We start from the raw sequence: 20,379 nt of genomic DNA on the forward strand, positions 1-20,379 counted from the left end.
TCTTTCTGGACATTGATTTTGTGAGATGATTTTGAATGTTTCTTGGTGAAAATAACTAGTCCTAACTTAGAAATAGAACACCATATTTTGATTCAGTGTACATCTTAATCAGTAGTCCCTAGATTTAAAAGTTTTGTGTTTGCAGCACGATGTTTGGAATTGAGGAAGGGATAACTGAAATCAGTTTGCATGGTCTGTTTTGCTTTTCTTTTTCCTTGTTACTGTTGGTGATTAGGAAGAGAAAACAAGGTGGCCTCAAGGTAGAAGAAGAGGAAGAGGAGGATGCCAGCAGGGAATCTGGAGGAAGTAGCAGTGAGGAGGAAGACATGGCTGCAGAGCAGGAAAAAGGCACTGGGTCAGAGGATGCAAGGAAAAAGAAAGAGGATGAACTGTGGGCCAGCTTCCTCAATGACGTGGGACCAAAATCAAAAGTGCCCCCAAGTCCACAAGTTAAAGTAAGTTGATAGGTGAATGAGATGAATGTTTCCCCAGAAATATCCTAAACTCTCCAGATAGAATTTTTTTTTTTTTTTTTTTTTAAATTTACAGACTGAGATTGAAGCTTGCAGCAGTAATCAGATGATATGGATGCCTTTTGGTAGTACCTCTACTAAATGAAAAGCAAAAGCATTCCGTATGGTAGAAAAAGTAGCTTTTTAATCAAATTTTTAATAGGTCTTTAGGTGTTTAGAGATGAAGCATTTAAGAATAGTCATAAACAGCATGTTTGAATGATTCTTTTAGGTTTCATCCTTATGTGAAACTGATTACATTTTTTTTTCCATAGAAAAGAGAGGAGACTAAAGAGACAAGTTCAAGTAAATCATTGGGCAAAGCAGAAGAGCCGGAGAAACCTAAAGAAACAGAAAAAGTTAAAATCACCAAGGTGTTTGATTTTGCTGGTGAAGAAGTCAGGTAAGATGATCTTCACAAACTTCAAAACTAGTTCTTTTAAAAATGATCATCTTTCTAAATGGTGTTAGGCATCTGACCTCATTCCAAGCCATCATAATATTTTGGAAGAGTTATATTAGAACTCAAGGAAAACAATGACTCCATGAATTATCAGGGAACATGAGAAAGGTCCTTTCATTTATGGTAATGTAGTTTTTGAATATTATGAAGTAGTGAACTGAACAGAAACAAGAAAATGTAAGAGTAAAGTATATGGTTCCACTTACTCATTGCCATGCTTTGTGACTTTGACTAAGTATTTATCCCTTTATTATTTTCCTTGAGTGTGAAGTATGCACCCACTGAAGCCTCTGAAAATAGTAGATCTGTAATTTAGAGCTAAATGAGAATAGATGAAGTACCAATCAGTAATATTTTTGGTAGTCACATTTATTTTATTCCAATGTAATTAATTAGACCTGTATACTCTCTAAAAATATAATTTCCCCTAAAATCAGTATTCTTAAAAATATCTAGTTTCCAGTAATTATTTCATCCAGTGAAAATACTTCTTGGAAAAAAGAATTTGGCATTATTAGTTTTATAAATGGCGTGGAGCAAAACTTTTTATTATTTAAAAACATTTTTCTCTCCAACTTTCTTCTGAAAAATTTCACTTACAGAAATGTTACAAAGATAGTATTACAATGAGCACCCATATACCTATCATACAGATTTACTACTTGTTAATGTTTTACCTCCCTCTCCTCCATCTATATCTGTATTTCTCTCTTTCTGTTTTGGCTGAACCATTTGAGAATTACTTGTAGACATTAGATAATTACTTCACTCTTAAATACTTCAACACTATTTCCTAAGAACAAGGGCATTCTCCTTCATGATACTCCCATCCAGTAAATTTGTGGCAAAGGACCCCGACTTAAATTTTCAACCTGTTGCAGACCAGTACTTTTGTAAGGCAATAAAAAATTATAGAAAAGTAAATTAAAAAGAGATAAAACATACAAGCCCAAATTTTTAACAATAAAATTTAACAGATAGACATACAATTACATTTCAGTAAACATAGTCAAAATGAACCTTAAGATAGGAAAAGGAAAAGAATTCTATAACTGTACATGCTGTTCATTGAAAGTGTGACTATAAGTGATTGATAACAGGGAATCACTTATATTTATAGCTTTTTATTCTATAATGGAAACAAAAAAACTAAAATATCAATTCTCAGTAGTTAAAATCTAGACACACTTTGAATAAGTGCTGTGTGTATTTTTAAAGTTTTTGATGTGACAAAATATCTTTTTTTTTTCGTTAATGTATCTAAGTTGGGTTGATGACAGCACTACTCTTAGAGGATAATGTATGTGAAAATTATTTCTGTGTTGGTTTCCTTTTTTTAATAACATTCATCATAAAGAAATCCATCTCACAGAGATATTTTTGTGAGAATAGATTTTAAAGCTGTGTCTTAAGTTCCGGATTTTCATTTTTTACTTTTATCTAAAATGACGCCAGTGATACTATATTTTTAAAGTTCATTTTCAATGCTTCATCAGTAGCCAGTTCCATCAGTTTCTCCTGTTAAGTTATAATTAAATCGAAGTTATATCAGTGGAAAAAAGGAGTTGTGGGTGCATGAATTTCCTGTGTGTGGATATTATCAAAGCATTCTGTAAAACATGTTAATCTGTAGAAACTGTATTCTTCCAGGCTTTTTAACTTTCATTTTTACCCTTATAATTTATTTGCTACTGAAAAACATTGAATTGCTTTCTTACATTAGAGTGCTAAGATTATTAAAAATACCAAAGATATCAGAGAAATAAGCAAATTTTACTGTCTACTTGAGATCTTCAAAATTGGGGAGCAACTGGTTACGTTTTCTTTTGGAAACACTAAGTTTATTCTGTAGTTCATTGTTCTCAGCAGCATTTTTCTCTTCATAACCATTGTACCTCAGCGTGCAATATAACACATGCGCATTTATGATCTGCTCTCAGATTATCACATAGTATGAAGGAAGCAGTGTGTTAATTTATGTTCTAGCACAAGCTCCTTAATCTACACTGTTTTTCTGTCTTGCAGCTGTGCCATTGGAACATATTCTTCCAAACGCTTAAAACTTCAAATCACAATTGTTGACAGTGTGTGATCCTAGTTTTATCATACAAATCAGTGTCAGGTATGTTTGTCAGCTAGAAACTGATAAAAGAATCCTTTATATCACCCTCATGTTTAAATCACATGTACCATAATATTCATGTTAGAGGGAATCTGGCATTTTTCAAATTACGTGAAAAAGCACTTTGCTAACTTTATTATAGTTTTCACTGTCATAAGCCAGATTCTGAATACTTCAAGCTATGGTGTCACTAGAAAGTCGTACTTGAACTACCTTCTTTGTCATAGACTCACCAAGATTTCCAAGCATACATTGATTCAGTCTTTTACTAGTGTCTTGGCAATGGTTTTTGTGTTTTTCGTGTGTGTGTGTGTATGTTTTTTTTTAGTTAGCAACCAAAAGTGCTACTTTCTCAGAAGGCTACAGCAGACTAATATTAATATATGGAATTTTGTATCTGTTTCTATTGGCTTTTTGGTTTAGTATTCTTTCAAAAAATTCTTTTGATTTTGAACTTGTTTCTTTATGTTTTATGTGTAAGTGCTGCTGACGTTTTGATAGATTTGTTGCCTCATTAGCCAAATCGAAGAACTTATTTTGGTTTTAGCACTGTGTGATCAAGCTCAATATAAGAGGGATCATGGGGTAAAAGCAGTTTGCCCAGTTGGCCTTCATTTCTTTGGAATCATTTCCATTATCATGTGGTTTCCTACCACTGCTGCATTTAGAAAAGATATTTTCTATACAAAAACTTATAGTGGGGCTCGTTTTATCATCAGTAAATTAGAATTTAAAAAATACCAATTTTTTAGTTAACTAAATTTAGTTAGCTAAACTATAAATTTTAAAAGTCACACTTGGTTAACAATTTAATGACTATAAAAATAACTTATAAAAATAAATACTTATAGTCTCACTTCTGGATATTTATCCTAAGAAATCCAAAACACTAATTTGAAAAGGTGTGTGTACCCCTACGTGCACTGCAGCATTATTGACAGTAGCCCAGATATGGAAGCAGGCTATGTGTTTATCGATAAATGATTAGATAAAGAAGACTGTGTGTGTGTGTGTGTGTGTGTGTGTGTACGTGTGTGCGTGTACAATAGAATAATACTTAGCCATAAAACAATGAAATCTTACCATTTGCAACAGGGATGGCCCTGTTATGATACTAAGTGAAATAAGTCAGAGAAAGACAAATACCATGTGATTTCACTTACACATAAGATCTAAAAAACAAAATTAACAAAACAGAAAAAAAACTCATAGATACAGAGAACAAACTGATAGTTGCCAGATGGATCGGGGGTTGCGGGACTGGGTGAAAAAGGTGAAGAGATTAAGTACAAATGGTAGTTACAAACTAGTCACGGCAATGTAAAGTATAGCTTCTGTAGTATAGTCAGTAATGTAGTAACTATATATGATGTCAGGTGGGTGCAAGACTTGAGGGGATCATTTTGTAAGTTATATAAATGTCTAACCACTGTGTGTATACCTAACACTAATATAATATTGAATGTCAACTATAATTGAAAAATAAAAAATAAAAATAAATGCTTACATTTTTATCATATTTTTGGATTTTAGTTGACAAAATCATCTAAACTATCACACATTGTAATGTGGTCTTACTGCATACGATTAATACACTAATATCACATGTGACCACCTTGCAAGTTTGACAATACCTGAATTCTGTTTAATGTAGTGAGTCCACCGATCATGTATTGAAATATTATGATATTGTCAAATTGCAAACAACTTTTTAAATACTTACAGTTTCTGAACCCATCTCATCTTGGACCAATAATAGGTAGTTTTGCAACCCACATTTTAAATAGCTCTCTATATGATTCTCCTCAAAGTTTCCCTCAGTTATTTCAATAATGTTCTTTATAACTATTTCTTTTTTTTTATAGCTCTTGTTTCTTGTTCAGTCTGACATCCAGTCCAAGATCATACTCCACATTTTACTCTTTTTAGCCTCCCTGAAATTAAAACTTTTTAAGCCTTTTTGTATTTCTTGACATTGTTACATATTTTTTGAGTCTATTTATATTGTAGAATGTCCCTCAGTATGAAGTATTTCCTCATGATTAGCGTCACATTAATCACCTTAGACAAAAATACTACATCAATGATGTTTGTCCTCAATGCATCACATCCACAACACCTAGTATTGGTGGTGATAAGTTAGACTTAGGGCAATATCTGTCAGAATTCTCCATTATAAAAACAACCCTTATTTTGATAATCAGTCATTTTGGGAATCCATTAAATATTTCTTGCCAATGTGAATTAGTAATGTATTTTGCTACCGGAAATCACACGGGAAACTATGTAGTTGTCCAACAGAAGGTGATAAACACTTAAAGTCAATCTTTAATAGTTTGGGAGTCCTACAGTAATAATATAGAGAGCATTTAATATACTTAGGAATATGCGTTTTAAATTTTTTTAGAAATCGTTATTTCCCATGTGTCATCTATGATATCTAAGAAAGATTTGTTATAACTTTACCACTGGTCCTACATTGAGAATAAGAAAAACTGGTAACTGTTGCTATGGGAAAGCTTTAAATCTCCTGATTGAATTAAATTGTGTGGACTTATTAATATAAACATAATTGTCTGATGCAAATTTCCAATTTCATTTTTTAAAGCAAATGATGGTAAATTCACTAGATGGTTATTCAGGGAGCCTGCTATTTCTATGATTTGACAGAAGAGGGCAGCACCATGTCTATCAAAAAACAGGAGTAGGGAAGTACTTTTTTTCATTATAACGTATTCAGAAGTAATATGTGCTTATTACTTTAAAAAACATACATTACAGAGATATATAACACGACAAGTGAAAGTGTTTTAACTCTTTTCTCCTAAAGATAAGAAAAGCCCTGTTAATAGTTGGCAATTTGGCAGGATTTTTTTTTTATTACTTAAATTATTTATACTTTAATTTAGGTATTATAAGGAACCTTCGTGTAGGAACTTGGGAGGTCTGAATTTTAATCAATAGCCAGATGCAAACTAGGTGTGTAGATTTGAGCATAGCTTTTACTTTCTTGATGTCATTCTGCTTTTTCCTTTTGTCTTTGTATTAAGTTAAGAGCATTACTACATCATTAAGGAATGCGAGAAAGGGCTAGTGATGACTGGGAAGAATTTGTAAGTATAAGCATAATGTAATATTAGCACAAAGTTAGTCTTTTAGTTTTTTCTAATTTTTTAAATTATTAAAGGTTGGATTTTTTTACCTTTTTGTTTTGTTTTGTTCCCCCTTGAAAAATGTGTAGCTTATTAACCTTGGAGAATAAGGAAAAACAATATTTTTTATCCTTCTCTATCACATAACCAGCTGAGCCAGTTAGCTCAGACTTTCCTAAATGATTCACATTTGGAAAAGGCCAGTCATGGAAAGTTTCTTCCTAAATAAAGACTTTTCAGGGAGTTCCGAATAAGTGAAAATGAAGTTAAAAAGGAATTTCTGCTAATAAAACTTGTTTAATTACAGCTAATAGTGGGCCTTTTCCTGTCAGGGTTTTGTCTTACATATTAGAAGAGGTCTATAATTTAGACCACTCCTACTTGAAGATAATGTGATAGCTAAATTTCTTCTTACTGCCTGTTAAAAGCGAAGTTCTTCTAGGCATACTATCAATGAAGAGTAATCTTCTGCTAATATTACTGTGTCAATTAGTGTAGTCCCTGAGAAAAATATACCAGTTTATAGAAGTTGTTTCCTAGTGAATATGAATAGGACTTTGACACTAAGAAATTAAGAGATATTCCCACGGTTATACTTTTTCCATGCTTCCTCTATGGCACTTACTGTGGACCATATATTGATTGTCACGACTCATGTTCATGGTTGGCCGCCCTGACAGACTGTGAGCCCATAAGGGCAGAGACCATGTCATATCTTTTTATAGGTCCCACATCTAACACAGTGCTGGATCTAGGTAGCTTTCCAGAAAATTTTTACCAAATTGTATGAGGTGGCTGCTACAAAAATTTTGTTAGTACTGTGGTAAAACAAGCAAAACAAAACAAAACATGCTTTGCATAAAGGCTTCTTTTTCACTTTCTCTCTAATTTGGGCCACTTAATCGTCATCTTTTCTTATCCTCAACATTCTAAAATTTCATAATGATGTGCCTTGATCTTTTTAAATTTGCTATGTCAAATGTTCTGTGGAACACTCTTTTTGTGGAAACTCATCCTTGTAGGAAATTTTTTTGTTGTTGATAACCTCTCCCATATTTTCTTTTTTTCTGAAATTCCTATTCATTAAATTCATGTAATAGTAAAGCTAGGCTATGCCATGTTAGGGTAGCAAACCCCAAAACTCAGTATTGTAACACAGTACATATTCATTTTTTACTGGTGCAAAGTCCAGTACAGGTTGAGTAGCGCTCTGTCTTTAACTTGGCCATCCAAAACACATAGTCTTCCAAGTTGCTGTGGCAAGGGGAGAGGGGATAGATTTTTATTTAATTCCTCTGTTTTCAGAATGAGACTTCATTGCTGCCCTTTGAGTCTAGAATATCTGTGATTTTCACTACTCCGAGGAGTCGATTCTGCTGAGTTGGGTGGCGGACAGTAGTCACTGGTGTTGGCGAGAAGGGGACCCGGAACCTATTTGCTCCTGATGCAAACTTCCAACTGGTTTTAGCCCTTCTCTCTCACCTTCAAAGGCTCCTGGTATCTCAATTTCCTGAACCTTTTTAGAATGCCACAATACAGGTTGTCTTGCTTTTTGTTGTCCGTTTCATATGGCTGCAGGCTTAGGAAATCAGAGGAAACAAACACCTAAGCCAATTACTACTTGTCTGTTTGCTTTCTACCTTCAGAAAATTTGATTGACATCTCTCTTCTGTTATACCTCTTCTCATTATCCATGTGTAATTTTGCCTTTGTAAATTTATTTACCAATATTTAGCAGAGAATAGAATAAAGCCTGTGTTCAGACCACCATTTTTAAGTGGAAATATTTACTTGTTCTCCGTGAGCTATCCCAGGTCTGCTCCAGATTTTACCCAGGGCAGGAAGATTTAAAGCAACTCTTTCTAATCCAGCAACCTGGGACTCTGCATTAAGCCTTAAGTTTGGATGTGGGTTTATTTTGATTGTATAGTAGTGTAAGGAATTACCCTAAAACTTAGTGGCTTAAAACAGTTATTTTATTGTAATTTCCCATAATTCTGGGATGGCTGGGCTCATCTAGGCAGCTCTTACTCAGCATCTCCTGTGCTGCAGTAGTCGCTGGGTCTGGAGCCACCTTGAAGGTTTCCTTACTCCTATATCTGGTGCCCTGGGCTAGGAAGACTCAAACACTTGGGGGCAGGAGCAGGCTTCTCAGGCCTGTCTCTGTGTGGTCTTCCCATATGTTCTCTCCAGCATGGTGGTTCAGGGTAGCTAGACTTCTTGTGTGGTACTTGAAGTTTCAAAGGTGGATTCCCAACAGAGAAGGCTACGTAGGAACTGCATCACCTTCTGTCAGCTAGCCTCAGAAGTCATGTAGGGCCACTTGCACTGAACTCTATGAATCAAAGCATCCTTAAAGGCCCACCCAATTTCAAGGAGTGGTAACATATACTCCCTCTCTCATTGGGATAGTATCAGGTGCTAGAATAACATGTGGGATGGGAAATTTGTGGCAACTGTCTTTGGGAAATAGAGTTTACTACAAGATTCTCTAGTATTGCTACTTAATCTCTGGCTAGTCTTGAAAAAGTAACTTAACCCCTTCGATTTCATTTTTCTCACTCATGAAATATAAATGTGTCATTTGTTGCTACAGAAATGCTGTGTATGTAACAAACCTTCCCAGATCTCAGTGGTATACATCAGTAAGCATTTATCTGTTGCTCGTGTGTTTCTGGCTATCTGGAGTTCAGCTGATTGGGCCTGGCTTCAAGCTGCTAGTTGGGCTTGGATTTGCAGCATGTGTCTTTCACCCACACTGGACCAGCAGCTGCTTAAGGTGTATTTTTCTAATGGCTAAAGGGTAGAACTCAAGGAGTAAGTGAAACAGCACATATGAGTTTAAGGCTTCTATTGCTGTCAAATCAGCTAGCATTTCACAGACCATTGAAGCAAGTCATGTGTCCAAGTCAACATCAGTGGAGCGGGGAAGTGTATTCTTTTCAGTAGAGAAGGAGTGAATGTTTGCCGAATGATGATCTGATCTATCAAATTCTTCCTCTTATTTTTGGCTCTTCACTCTTATTACTGAGAGGTTCATTTGGGAGAACTGAGGGAAACACAAATAAACCATGATAGAGAGTAGGACTGAATTTTGGAAGACCTTGAAGGCAAGGATCAGCAGTTTATGTTTGATCCTCTGAGTAATACTGAGCAGGAGGCTAACAGACTTTATTTTTTCTTTAAGTCGCCCTTCAAGATTAACTTGGCAATCTTTCCCAGTGAAGATTCTTAATACTAAACTCTCAAACTGTTATTCTGTGTCACTTGTGTAGGCGACACAGTACTGAGTTCAGTAGTGAGATGTCTCTTAATAAGAAAATTTGATTCTGGTCCTAAGAAGCCTAGAAGGAAGAAGAGAAGAGATAGAGACTTATGTTCCTGCAAAGATGAAATTTGTAGGATTCACCTGTCATTATTCCTTGCCTGTCTTATTCTGGATGACCTGATTTAACACTCATAATACAATGACCATAATCTCGGATGCTGCTACAGATAGATTGAAATTTAAACAAAATTCCATGTTTTCGTTGAATTGGCAAGCCTTGGCGGGCATTAGGCATTTCTCCTTCATCTGAAGTTTCAGACACCATAAATATCGTTATTTGCTTCTTATTGGATCTTCCGTTTTATTGAGGCCAATTTTTCCAGATTTGAAATTGGACAGGATTCTCAGTCATACACATTTTTTTCTATTCCCAAATTAGTGCCAGATGAGCCAGTTTTAAGGGAACTTTTTTCACCTTTGGCTTGTTTTAGATGTAGAACAGGAGCCTACTGTTATTTTCCTCTTTGAAATAATGCTAGTGTTTTTCTCCCAAATATTCCATTTCCCCATTCCAGCTATTACTGGGCCTTTAAGTGTGACTCCTGCTCTGCATGGGAGGTGCAGTGGGAGAGCCTTTTTCAGTCCTTATATCAGTAACCCACAAGGCCTGTGATTCAGTAGTGACTGACCATCAGAGTATGTTTCATGCTGACAGAAGTAATGGAGGGGATTTTAGATCAAATTTACGTACATTGTTGTTTCATTTATTAAGGGAAGATGTTTTTTCTACAACTGTTGTAGTAAACTTAAACCATAAAGCTCAGCTGCCGGAATTTACACAAAGCTCAGTGGGTATTTTCCTTGTTGTCATTTATTCCCTCTTTTAGATTTTGTTTCTCTCTTTATTCCTCTTGTAAACTTAACATCTGCTTCCTTGGCACAGGGTGACTAAGGAAGTCGATGCTACATCTAAAGAGGCCAAATCCTTCTTCAAGCAAAATGAGAAAGAAAAGCCACAGGCTAATGTCCCTTCTGCTCTGTCGTCACTCCCTGCTGGGTCAGGGTGAGTATTCTAGCCCCAGGCCCAGGTGTACCTGGCACGTGTTGTTGGGGAAGCTGTTTTCAGTTTAAGGACCTGCTTTAATTGTAGCTGTCATGATTCCTTTCCTGAGAAGGAATTTTGTTGCTGCCTTCCCTGAAATATTTGCCAAAAAGAAAGATGCAATGGACAATTAGCCATAGGTCTCTTGTTTGATTCCAGTCTGAAAAAAGTCCTGATTGCAGTGTTGACTACAGAGTTGAACATGTAGTAAACTTAACATTTAAAAAATAATTTTTCGAATGAAAATATCAGCAGTTCATCAGAATGTCTAATGAAGATTTGGGTTGAGTACTCACTCTCATTCCCCAAGGACCTCAAAGGAACTTGAAAAGGTCAAAGCTGATTTACAAATAATTCTGTTAATACATTGCAGGGAGCTTAATAGTTCTTATCCCTTCATATTTTCCATATTACTTGAGTTATTTTTGGCTGAAGACTAGAATTCTTTCTCTTTGGAGGAAATAGAAATCCCTTTCTTCTTAACCTATAGGTACGAAGTAAAGCCTCACAGTAAATGTGAGAATCCAGAGCACTGAGCATGGACCACGCCCCCTGATCACCCACTGACTCCTGTGGGGAGCTCTGTGTCCTTGAGATGTTTGGGGTGGAAACGTCACCTATAGAGGCTTCTCTGACCCTTCTGTTAGTTTGCCACTTCTTCTTTTCCTCCCCAAACATACTTACATGGTTGCTATGAACAGTAAAGTTTTGTTTTATTTTTTCACAAGGAAAAAGGCATTAGTTTTCCTATCAGATTATAAACTTTTCTAGGACAGGTTTTGCTCATCTCTGCAGCCCTGGCAGTGTTAACACTGGCCTGTTCACCGAGGTTGTGTTTACCCAGAAGCAGACCCTGAGAGGAAGGTTTGAGAGCAAGTTGTTAATATGGGACATGATTCCAGGAAGCCCCGGCAGGGAGGTAAAAAGGGGTGGGAATGAAGGTTACTGCTGGTGGTGGCTGGTACCCAGTCCTACTGGAAACTCAGGGAGATGGCGAAGAACACAGAGAGGGCAAGGAGGCTGGGATACTTATCCTCCAGCTCCCATCTGTCACTGGCTCAGCTGCTTCCACCTGCCCCCATTCCTTGGGATATGAACTGTAGGTGCTTGCAGTAAGGTGCTGCTCTCAGGGAGTGCCATGGTGGTAAGTGTAAGGACACATGGCTGGGCCTATGTCCACATCTGCTCAGTACTCTTTATCTGTTTCTTACTCCAAGTATTTCTCTCCCACTGGAGCGACTAGGTGGCAGAAGTCACATAGTGGTTACCCAGAAGCCTAAGAAGGGAAAGGACTTGAGTGCTTGTTACCACAGTGGAAGCAATGTAAACACTGCCCGAGGCAGTTGTGGAAGGACCAGCGTCCTGTGAGCAGAGTCCTCCAGGCATGGCCCTGGTAGTGCTCTAGCCCCGGGCTTCTCAAGCTGGGGTTTGCAATTATCATTTAAAGAAATGAAGTAGAATAAGAAAATATTATAGTACATCACATAGTAAGAGTAAGTATTGTTTCATAACATTTTTATTTCCATTATTAATGTGCTCGTACTGGATCACAAAATAAACTGCATATTTAGTGAGAGTTGAGATTTTTAGAAAGTGAGGGGTAGGCCAAAGCAAGACGTTATTAGCCTTATAATTATTATATTGTTTGAAAGAGATTCTCTTCATACTAGTAGCTTTCAAACTTTATTGACTGTCACTCATAGTAAGGAATAATTTTATAGATGCCATAGTATACTCATAAGTATAGGTATGTAAAAAAGTGAAATAAAAAGTTGGTGAAATAATATTTACCTTTACTATATATGATGAACTCTCATTTTCTATCTTATATTATTACGCATAATGTTATTTTTAAAAATGTTATGACTCACTGAATTGATTTCCAATCTACCACAACCTGAATTTGAAAAAATTCTACTCTAAACTCCACATAGAATTAGCCTTCTGCATAGGGTGTTGGGAGGAAGAGAGGGTAAAGGGGGTCAAATATGTGGTGACAGAAAGAAATCTAACAGTGTAAAATATATATGCCTTACTGTTAAAGTGTACAGCTGAAACTTATTGGATTTCGTTAACCAATGTCACCATAAAAAATTTTTTTTAAAAAAGCCTTTTGCAGACTTTTACTTGGGTTACCAGCCTTATATCTGGTATTATTAATGTCTCTTGCATGTATTTAAAGTGATACTGTGAAAATTACCTCTCGATTAAGTACCAGATAGAAGTAAAGGCAAAGATTCTATAACTTTAGGTTTCTAGCATAGTTTCAATTAGCACAATTTTGCTTTAGCCTCCTTGGGTATTTTTTAAAATACTATCTGTTGATGCTTACATAGTCTGCTTGGAAACTACGTGTTTCAGTAACTACTCTGTTGCTATAATTGTGAAGATAACCAGAGGAGGGAGAAGTAGCAGCTTAACAAGTCCCTAAGTCACTCATGGAAGTACCACTGCATTCTGTATCCAGGCCTTCTTTTCTTAGAGCTAATAGCCTTCCTAGATGAGAAATCTGTGGAAATGATATCTGTATTAGGGAGACGCAGCAGGAAACAGATGGCATCCTCAAATTAGGATACTTTGAGGAGAGTTTAATAACTCACAAAGTGATAAAAAAAACCCACAGAGATAGAAATAGTGCAGTGTCCCCAGGGCTGGTAATAATGAGGCTCCATTACCGCTCTAGACCTTAAGGGGCAAGAAGGGGAGCAGTTATGGCAGACAGAGAGGGCCTCCTGACAGGAGCCGAGACCTTCACTTGAGTGATGGACCCTCCAGTGGGGAAGCCAGGGGAATAAATACCCAGCTCTCCCATTCCTCCCTCACTCCCATCTCTTGCCAGGACGCTCCATTGACCACTGAGTCTTGGGAAAGAAAAAATTACTCTGACACTTGTTAAAATGGTGAGGAAGACTTACTCAGGATAGTTGCAGTAGGTGTTAAGACTTATCACAATAGGAAAGAGATGAGGCTCAACTCTGAATACAGCAAAGACTACTGAGGATTTACAGCCAAGGAGCAACATGGGAGGAGGGGCCAGGGTCAGTGGATGGAGTATTAATAAGAGAAGACATCAAGTGTGTGTGTGTGGGGCGGGGATAGAGGGGGCAGGCAATCCTGCTAAACCAACCTAACAGGATTCTTGCTGAAGGAGGGCTAGGACTTACACATCAAAGGTGGGAGTTGAGGAACCTGATCAGATAAGGAAAATGATCAGATGTTGAGAGTGGGAGATTCTCTTTAAACTGACTTCACAAGATTCTTGCTAAAACTGGGCTGTGCAGGCTCAGCAAGGATGGGGCCAAGATTGAGGCCTAGTAGAGAAGAGGAGCCTGACTAAGCTCTGATCCGAGGAGTCTTTTTTTATCCATATAGGACAGCATCTGGGCCAGAGAGCAGCGTGGAGGAGGACATAGAGGGAATCTGGAGGAGCCAGCTGATGAAGTATCTTTAAGTAGATTAATGAACTACTGACTCCCTTATAAAAGGGTAAAGTGAAATTTGATTAAAGTCAGGTTTTTTTACAGTTATAATTGGTTGTAACAGATTACAAGGATATGTTTATCTGAGTAAAAAAGTCCTCAGAGTGGTACATGAAAATGGGGACACATCAAGTAGGATACAGTGTACCTAGAATTTCTGAATAAATCTAGAAGATGACCCTCAGGGTTATCATAATTATTTTTCTTGCTTTTCAGAAAACTTCTCCAGTTGTAATTGTGCTTGGGAAAAGACAGGGTCAGGAGGAATTCAGCTGATCTGGTGTCTAAGTAGGCACATTTTATCAGTGCCAACATTAGTATCCACTGCAGGCTGCACGCGTATGGCACGGAAAGTCTTTTCAGGGGAAGAATCTATAGAAATAATCTAATTTATTAAAAGAAAATTATTCTAATTTTTTTTCCACAGACTTTTCATTTTCATATTTGGAGTTGCTTCAGTTAATAGAAATTGTCCGGCAGAAGCATTTTATTTATTTGTTTTTCTTCTCTCTAAACAGATTTAAGCAATACAGGAAAACCAGAGCAGGAGAGTAAAACATCCTGTCCCACATCCTTTGCTAGCAAACAGGAACAGATTCACAGGAGCAAATGTTTGTAACTGAAAATGCATTTCCTCCACATGTTTAAAATAGCACACTGCTTAGGCTATAAAAAGCCAAAGTTTATGCTTTGGGAATGGAGGAAACCAAACACCCAATTTTAATTATAGGCAGGGATTGGAGACAAGAAGCACTCTCTACATTTGGTAGGAGAAAGCACAATGTTCGCTGTATTTAAGTTCCCCATGTTGTGTAACCCTAAGCTCTTGTCCATTTGTCACCCTCTCCCCGCTCTCCTCCCCAGTTCTCACTACCAGTAGTACCCTTAGCCGCTTAAATGCAGCTTCTCCCAGAGTTTGTTGAGTATTTGGCCAGTCGGCTTTCAACCCCATTATTTACTACTTGCTTTCAACCCCACAGTTATTACTTACCTTTTTCCAGCAGTGGGCCGCTGGTGGACTATTAGTCTTATTAAAGTTCATAATCCTAGCCATAGATGTTAACGTGTTTTTAAAGTTTTTTAATTGTTTTCAATATCTAGTCTTTTGATAGAGAGCATTCAGTGTTTCACTTAAAGTAACAAAAATTAAATAAAGCCACAATATTAAGTGGAAATGTTTCTAATTTTTATCACAATCTCTTGTTATGACGATTGATCAGACCTCTGACCTATGTTGATTTATTTTGTAGGCCATTTTATTTTTAAAGGAATTGCTTTCATGTTGAGAGCAGCATTTTATGTGGTTTTACTAACAGGGAAAAAAGGATCCCCTGAATTATTTGCAACAAATGTATTTACATCAACAACAATGACAAACCCAACATTGTTTAAGGGTCAACTGTACATGGCGAGATTACTTAATACCTAGAGAATGGCCATTCCAAGAAAGGCAAAATCTGCTTTTTCAAGAGTCATTATCATGTGTAAGGGCTTTTGGTAATTATAATTAAGGTAATTAGAAGAAAGTAGGTATTCTAGGAGATGTGACCTTTGATATTTTTTGAGCGCTAGTCTTTATGAGAACAAATAGTATTTGTCAACTTAAGAATTTAAAATTGTGCATTTTTCCTCTCTAAAAACAGCTTTATTGAGGTATTTTTATTTAATAATTTAAATTATACAGTTCATTGGTTTTTAGCATATTCACAGAGTTGTACATTCATAAAACTGTGCAACCACAACACTTTTCATCACCCAAAAAGAAATGCAGTTACTCTTCATTTCCCTCCCCACCTCTCTAATCTATATTCCTTGTCTAGATATGCCTTTTTGGACATTTTATATAAATTGAATCATATAATATTTATCCTTTTTTGTCTTGCTGCTTTGACTTAGCCTAATGTTCTCAATGTTCATCCATGTGTCTGTGCTTGTTATGCAGAATAATATTCCATTGTATGAATATAACACGTTTGGTTTATCCATTCATTAGTTGATAGACATAGGGTTGTTTCCACTTTGGGCTATTATGAGTAATGTTTTTATGAACATTCATGTACCAGTTTTTGTATGGACATGAATTTTAATTTCACTTGGGTATATCCCTGGGCATAACATTGCTGGGTCATATGGTAACTTGGATATACTCTTATAAAGGAGAATGAGCCATAAGAGAAATATCTAGGAGTGTTACCAAGGGCTGGGTGACTTGGGTGCCTAAATTTCTTCCACCATGATTTCTTTGAAACATGTACATTTCTATATGTAAGTTCCTGCTGTAGGAAAAAGGAGATTGATGGAAAACTATAATGTTGAGTAACACTCTAAAAGCAATGGCTAGAGAAACGATAAGGCCAGTTCCTTCTGTCGTAATTAATTGTAGAAGTAAGGACAGTGAATTAAGCCTATTGATTTATTCCACAGCCAGCTGTAAGCTTTCTACTCTGAGATTTCCTGCTTGGTGATAATATGAGATTTTAGTTAATTTTAGTTGACTCAGGGCTGGCCCTGTCCTTCTTTTATTACTTTTTGTAAATGTTCTTGACCTTGTCACTAACTTCTGAATTGAACTTTGTTATTCTTAGCAGATGTGGTACTGCCGGTAGGAGGTGTTCAGAAATGTGTGGTGAGATATTCTGATTGTCGTATGACTCGAGAAGACTTCTGGTGGGGTTTAGGGATACTAAGTATCCTGCATTGCTTAAGATGGTTAGGACAGAGGGTTTTTTTTTCCAAAATGGCAGCAATGTCCCCTTTGAGATAACATTGTTTTAGGGAGCTGGAGTCCCTCACTTATTTAACCACTGGGCTTTCCTTCAGTTTCTGATTCGAGACTCTACTCCAGGGCAGGCGTTCACAAACTGGAAGTCTGTGGACCAAATCCGTCCTTAGATGTTTTATTTGGCCAGCATGTAAAAATCAGGAGAGTTTACATAAAAATCTGGATTACTGGCTTTTCTTCAGAAATGAGAAGTTGTGCCACTGCCCTCCCACTTTCTTTATAACATCAGTGAGCTGGAGCAGAGTGGGTAACGTTTGCCGGTTCCCCGACTCAGCTGCTTCACTCATTCATGTTGCCTGCTTGGCTGCTGTAGTCAGATGTTCTCACACTATAGGATGACAAGTTTCCCTTTAATGACCAGGTCAGTTTCCTTTAGGAACCAGTTCTTTAGATTAAATATCAGAAATACTGTCCTCTCAGACTGCAGGATAACATTTCTTTACCTTTTTAAAAAGACTAAATTCCTTCTATTTATTGACAGTTTACCACGTTTAAGGCACAGTGATAACTGCTAAGTGTATCGTTTCATTTAATCCACATAAACACTCAAGAGTCAGGCGTTAACTTTGTGCCCATTTCACAGATCAGGAAGCTGAGGCTCAGGGAAATGTCATTAACTTGTTGCGATTACATGGTTGATGTGTGGCGGAGCTAGAATTCCTGTCCAGATCCGTTTGCAATTAAAGCCTATGCCATACAACTAATCTTTCTTACCATCCTGATTGGCCTTTTCTGTTAAAAGTTTCTCTTCAGCTTTGTAACTGATGACGGACTCTTTGAAAGCTATTTTGCATCTTGTTACTTTTGAAGGAAGTAAGATGACTATTTCCTACCTTTTTTTGTAAGCCTTTTCCCCATTAACCATGGCCAGTCCAGGTTTCCTGTACTTCAGCCTCATTCTTACCTCATGAAATTGAAGGGAACTAGCGCAATTTTAAAAATGACTTCAAGAGGCTGTTTCAAGTAGCTGGTGTGACAATGGGAATGATTGATTCTGGCACCGTTGGTGGTACTGCTGTTACCTTGCTTATCGGCTCCAAAATGAAGTGCTTTGTGCAAAAAAAACCTATACCAGATTGTCATCTTCTTCAATGGATGCTAAACTCTGCTTTGTTTGGTTTTAACTTATTCTTAACTTGTTTTTTTAAATATACCTCTGCAGGTACTACAGGTACAGAGTAATTTGCGGTCACCAGGATGGGGTAACCTCTGTCAGTTTGGATTGAATACCTAAATACAGCAAATACTATGAATTTAGGAAGTGTCCCTCTTCAAGGTTGCCCAGAGTTGAACAGATTCTAGTGTTCTTGAAAATCCTGTGAGGAGATGGACTTTATTACACAGAACAGTGTTCTTCCTTTGCCCTTAGCCTTGAGTTATGGTGCCAGTGAGTTTCAAAAATCTGCGTTTAAAAGCCAAGTGTCTGTATCTGTTATAAACTTTTAAAACTTTATTTTGCTATGTTCCTATACCCTTGGTTGTGCCAAATTTCTCTTGGTGTGAATTACAAGTTAGTAAAATGCTTTGGGCATTTCTTGGGAAAGACACCCAAGATAGGCAGGTAAAAATTCAAGTTGCAGACTAACATAGACTCCATTTTTGTTCTAATGTATATATGATTATAACACACTAGCATAGTATAAGAAAGCATCTGCACAAAAGAATACAATAGCCAAAGTTACGACATTCACACAATTTACTCAGTATGATAATAGGAAATTGATTTAAAAGCAGGATATGGAGGCCTTCATTTGAGGAGAAAATAGTGACGCTCTGGAAATGAATCGAAAATATTTCACTAATAAAATCATTAAATTTCACTAATTTATTGATTTAGTTGCTTCGTGTGCTTTAATTAGCTTCTTTTAGTGTACACTAGAGGGCAGAATCCCCTCTGAAGAGATAGCTTGTCTTTGGCAAGATCCCAGGAACTAGGAGCATTCCCAAGCTTTGGTACAGGAGCGCTGTACGTTCTTTACTGAATTAGATTCGTATCTTGGTGTGAGAGTTCTGTGTGCTATACGGCTTCTACATTTTTTAAAATTATAATCTGTTTCTTTCTGGAGGACAAATTTCCTAGAAGTGTGATTGCTGGGTCATCAGATGTGTGCACCTCACATGCTAATAGATGTTACCAGATAGGCAGTACCAATGTTAAATCTCTCCATTGTTATGTGAAGTCCCATTTCTGCACACTGTGACCAGTATTCTTCAGGGTTTTCTCCACAATCATTATGTTAACTGCATCTAAATAACGTGCTGTTTTGGCTTAAAATTTCCCCTCCTTTGAAAACCTGTACCAAAAACAGATTTCTTTTTTTAAGAATTAAACTAATGCTACATTTTTGTGCATTTGTCAAATGTTACCAAAAGACTACATTAAGATTTTGGGTATTACCTGTAGGTAGTGTCCATACTGTATCAAATCATGGAAGTTAATTCTCAGTCATTTAAGAGTTCAGGTAAAAATATGAGCTTTATAAACACAAAGAAATTGTGAGCCAGTTTAGGAGTTGTATGTTATAGATCCTTTAAAATGCTGCGTGCTACTTCTCTCTTAGGTTGTTTGTGTTGGAATTTGCTATGTATTCCCAAATGTTTTAACATCAATAAAGAATGTCATTTGTGCTAAGCAGAGCAATCAGTGATTCTTATGTTCTGATCAGGTTCTGATACAGGCATCTTACTACCATTTCATGGAAAGTTGTGATTATACAGAAAGATTCATATTAGGTAAATATTTTAATTTAGATTGGGGAATTTTTCTTATGGGAGAGGCAGAGCAGCTGTGTTCTAATTATTTTGGTCAAGGATTGAAGATCGGGCTAATCTGAATTTTAGCACTTACTATATTCAGCTACTTAGCCCTGGATTCTTGCCAAAACTCTCTTACCCAAGAGAACCCATGTCAAATTTAAGATGAAATAATTTAAACCTTTTAAATTAAGCTTATATTTCCATATCATTGAGAAAATGGAAGAGATTTAATAATTCTGGATGTACGTGACCATAAAAAGTCACAGCTTTTTGATTATTAGCTTTTCCTTGAATTTGAAATGTATGATTTCAATGTATGCTAATTTGGGAATGAGCAAGAAAAACCCATCTTTTGCATTGACTTCCGCTTTAAACTAGGATCCTTTAGCCCCAGCTGCTTGTGAGCTGGTGAGCTGTAGGAGGCAGAAACTAAAAAAGAAAAGTTTTCTTTGTAGTCAATAGAGTGTGACATGACTTATCTGGACCAAAGTAAAAATTAGAAAGATCCAAAGAAAACCATGTACAAAACACTCTTGATCTTGGTCTCTTGTCTAGTGTAACTAGCTTCAAAGAAAAGATTTGAGGAAAATTTCCTTTAGAACAGCAACCACAAATGTCATGTCTGCTTCCTAGCCATGTTTCTGTGTTGTGCTGTGGGTTAACGAAATCCAAGTTTTTTATATCATTTCAGAAAGTCATTTTGATTTAGCTTATGTTGGACCAGTCTGGACCTCATTTTCTC

At 36.7% G+C, this 20,379-nt stretch overlaps 1 protein-coding gene across 7 annotated transcripts in view; it reads left to right on the forward strand.

Annotated features, from left to right (window-relative positions):
* Window positions 1-20,379, forward strand: part of CFDP1 (craniofacial development protein 1) — a 99,564-nt gene that overhangs the window by 12,568 nt on the left and 66,617 nt on the right. For 5 of the 7 annotated variants that reach the window (XM_006908814.3, XM_025044564.1, XM_025044563.1 and 2 more), the window contains 3 exons: window positions 236-455; window positions 788-915; window positions 10,461-10,580. In XM_006908814.3, the coding sequence (XP_006908876.1) occupies window positions 236-455; window positions 788-915; window positions 10,461-10,580 (468 nt within the window). Of the gene's footprint in view, window positions 1-235; window positions 456-787; window positions 916-10,460; window positions 10,581-13,991; window positions 14,086-18,042; window positions 19,513-20,379 lie in introns of those variants that run through there. The other 2 variants (XM_015586927.2, XM_025044565.1) reach the window with 2 other exon arrangements.

Source organism: Pteropus alecto, unplaced genomic scaffold (genome assembly GCF_000325575.1).
Source record: "Pteropus alecto unplaced genomic scaffold, ASM32557v1 scaffold123, whole genome shotgun sequence".
NCBI classification, from domain to species: Eukaryota; Metazoa; Chordata; class Mammalia; order Chiroptera; family Pteropodidae; genus Pteropus; species Pteropus alecto.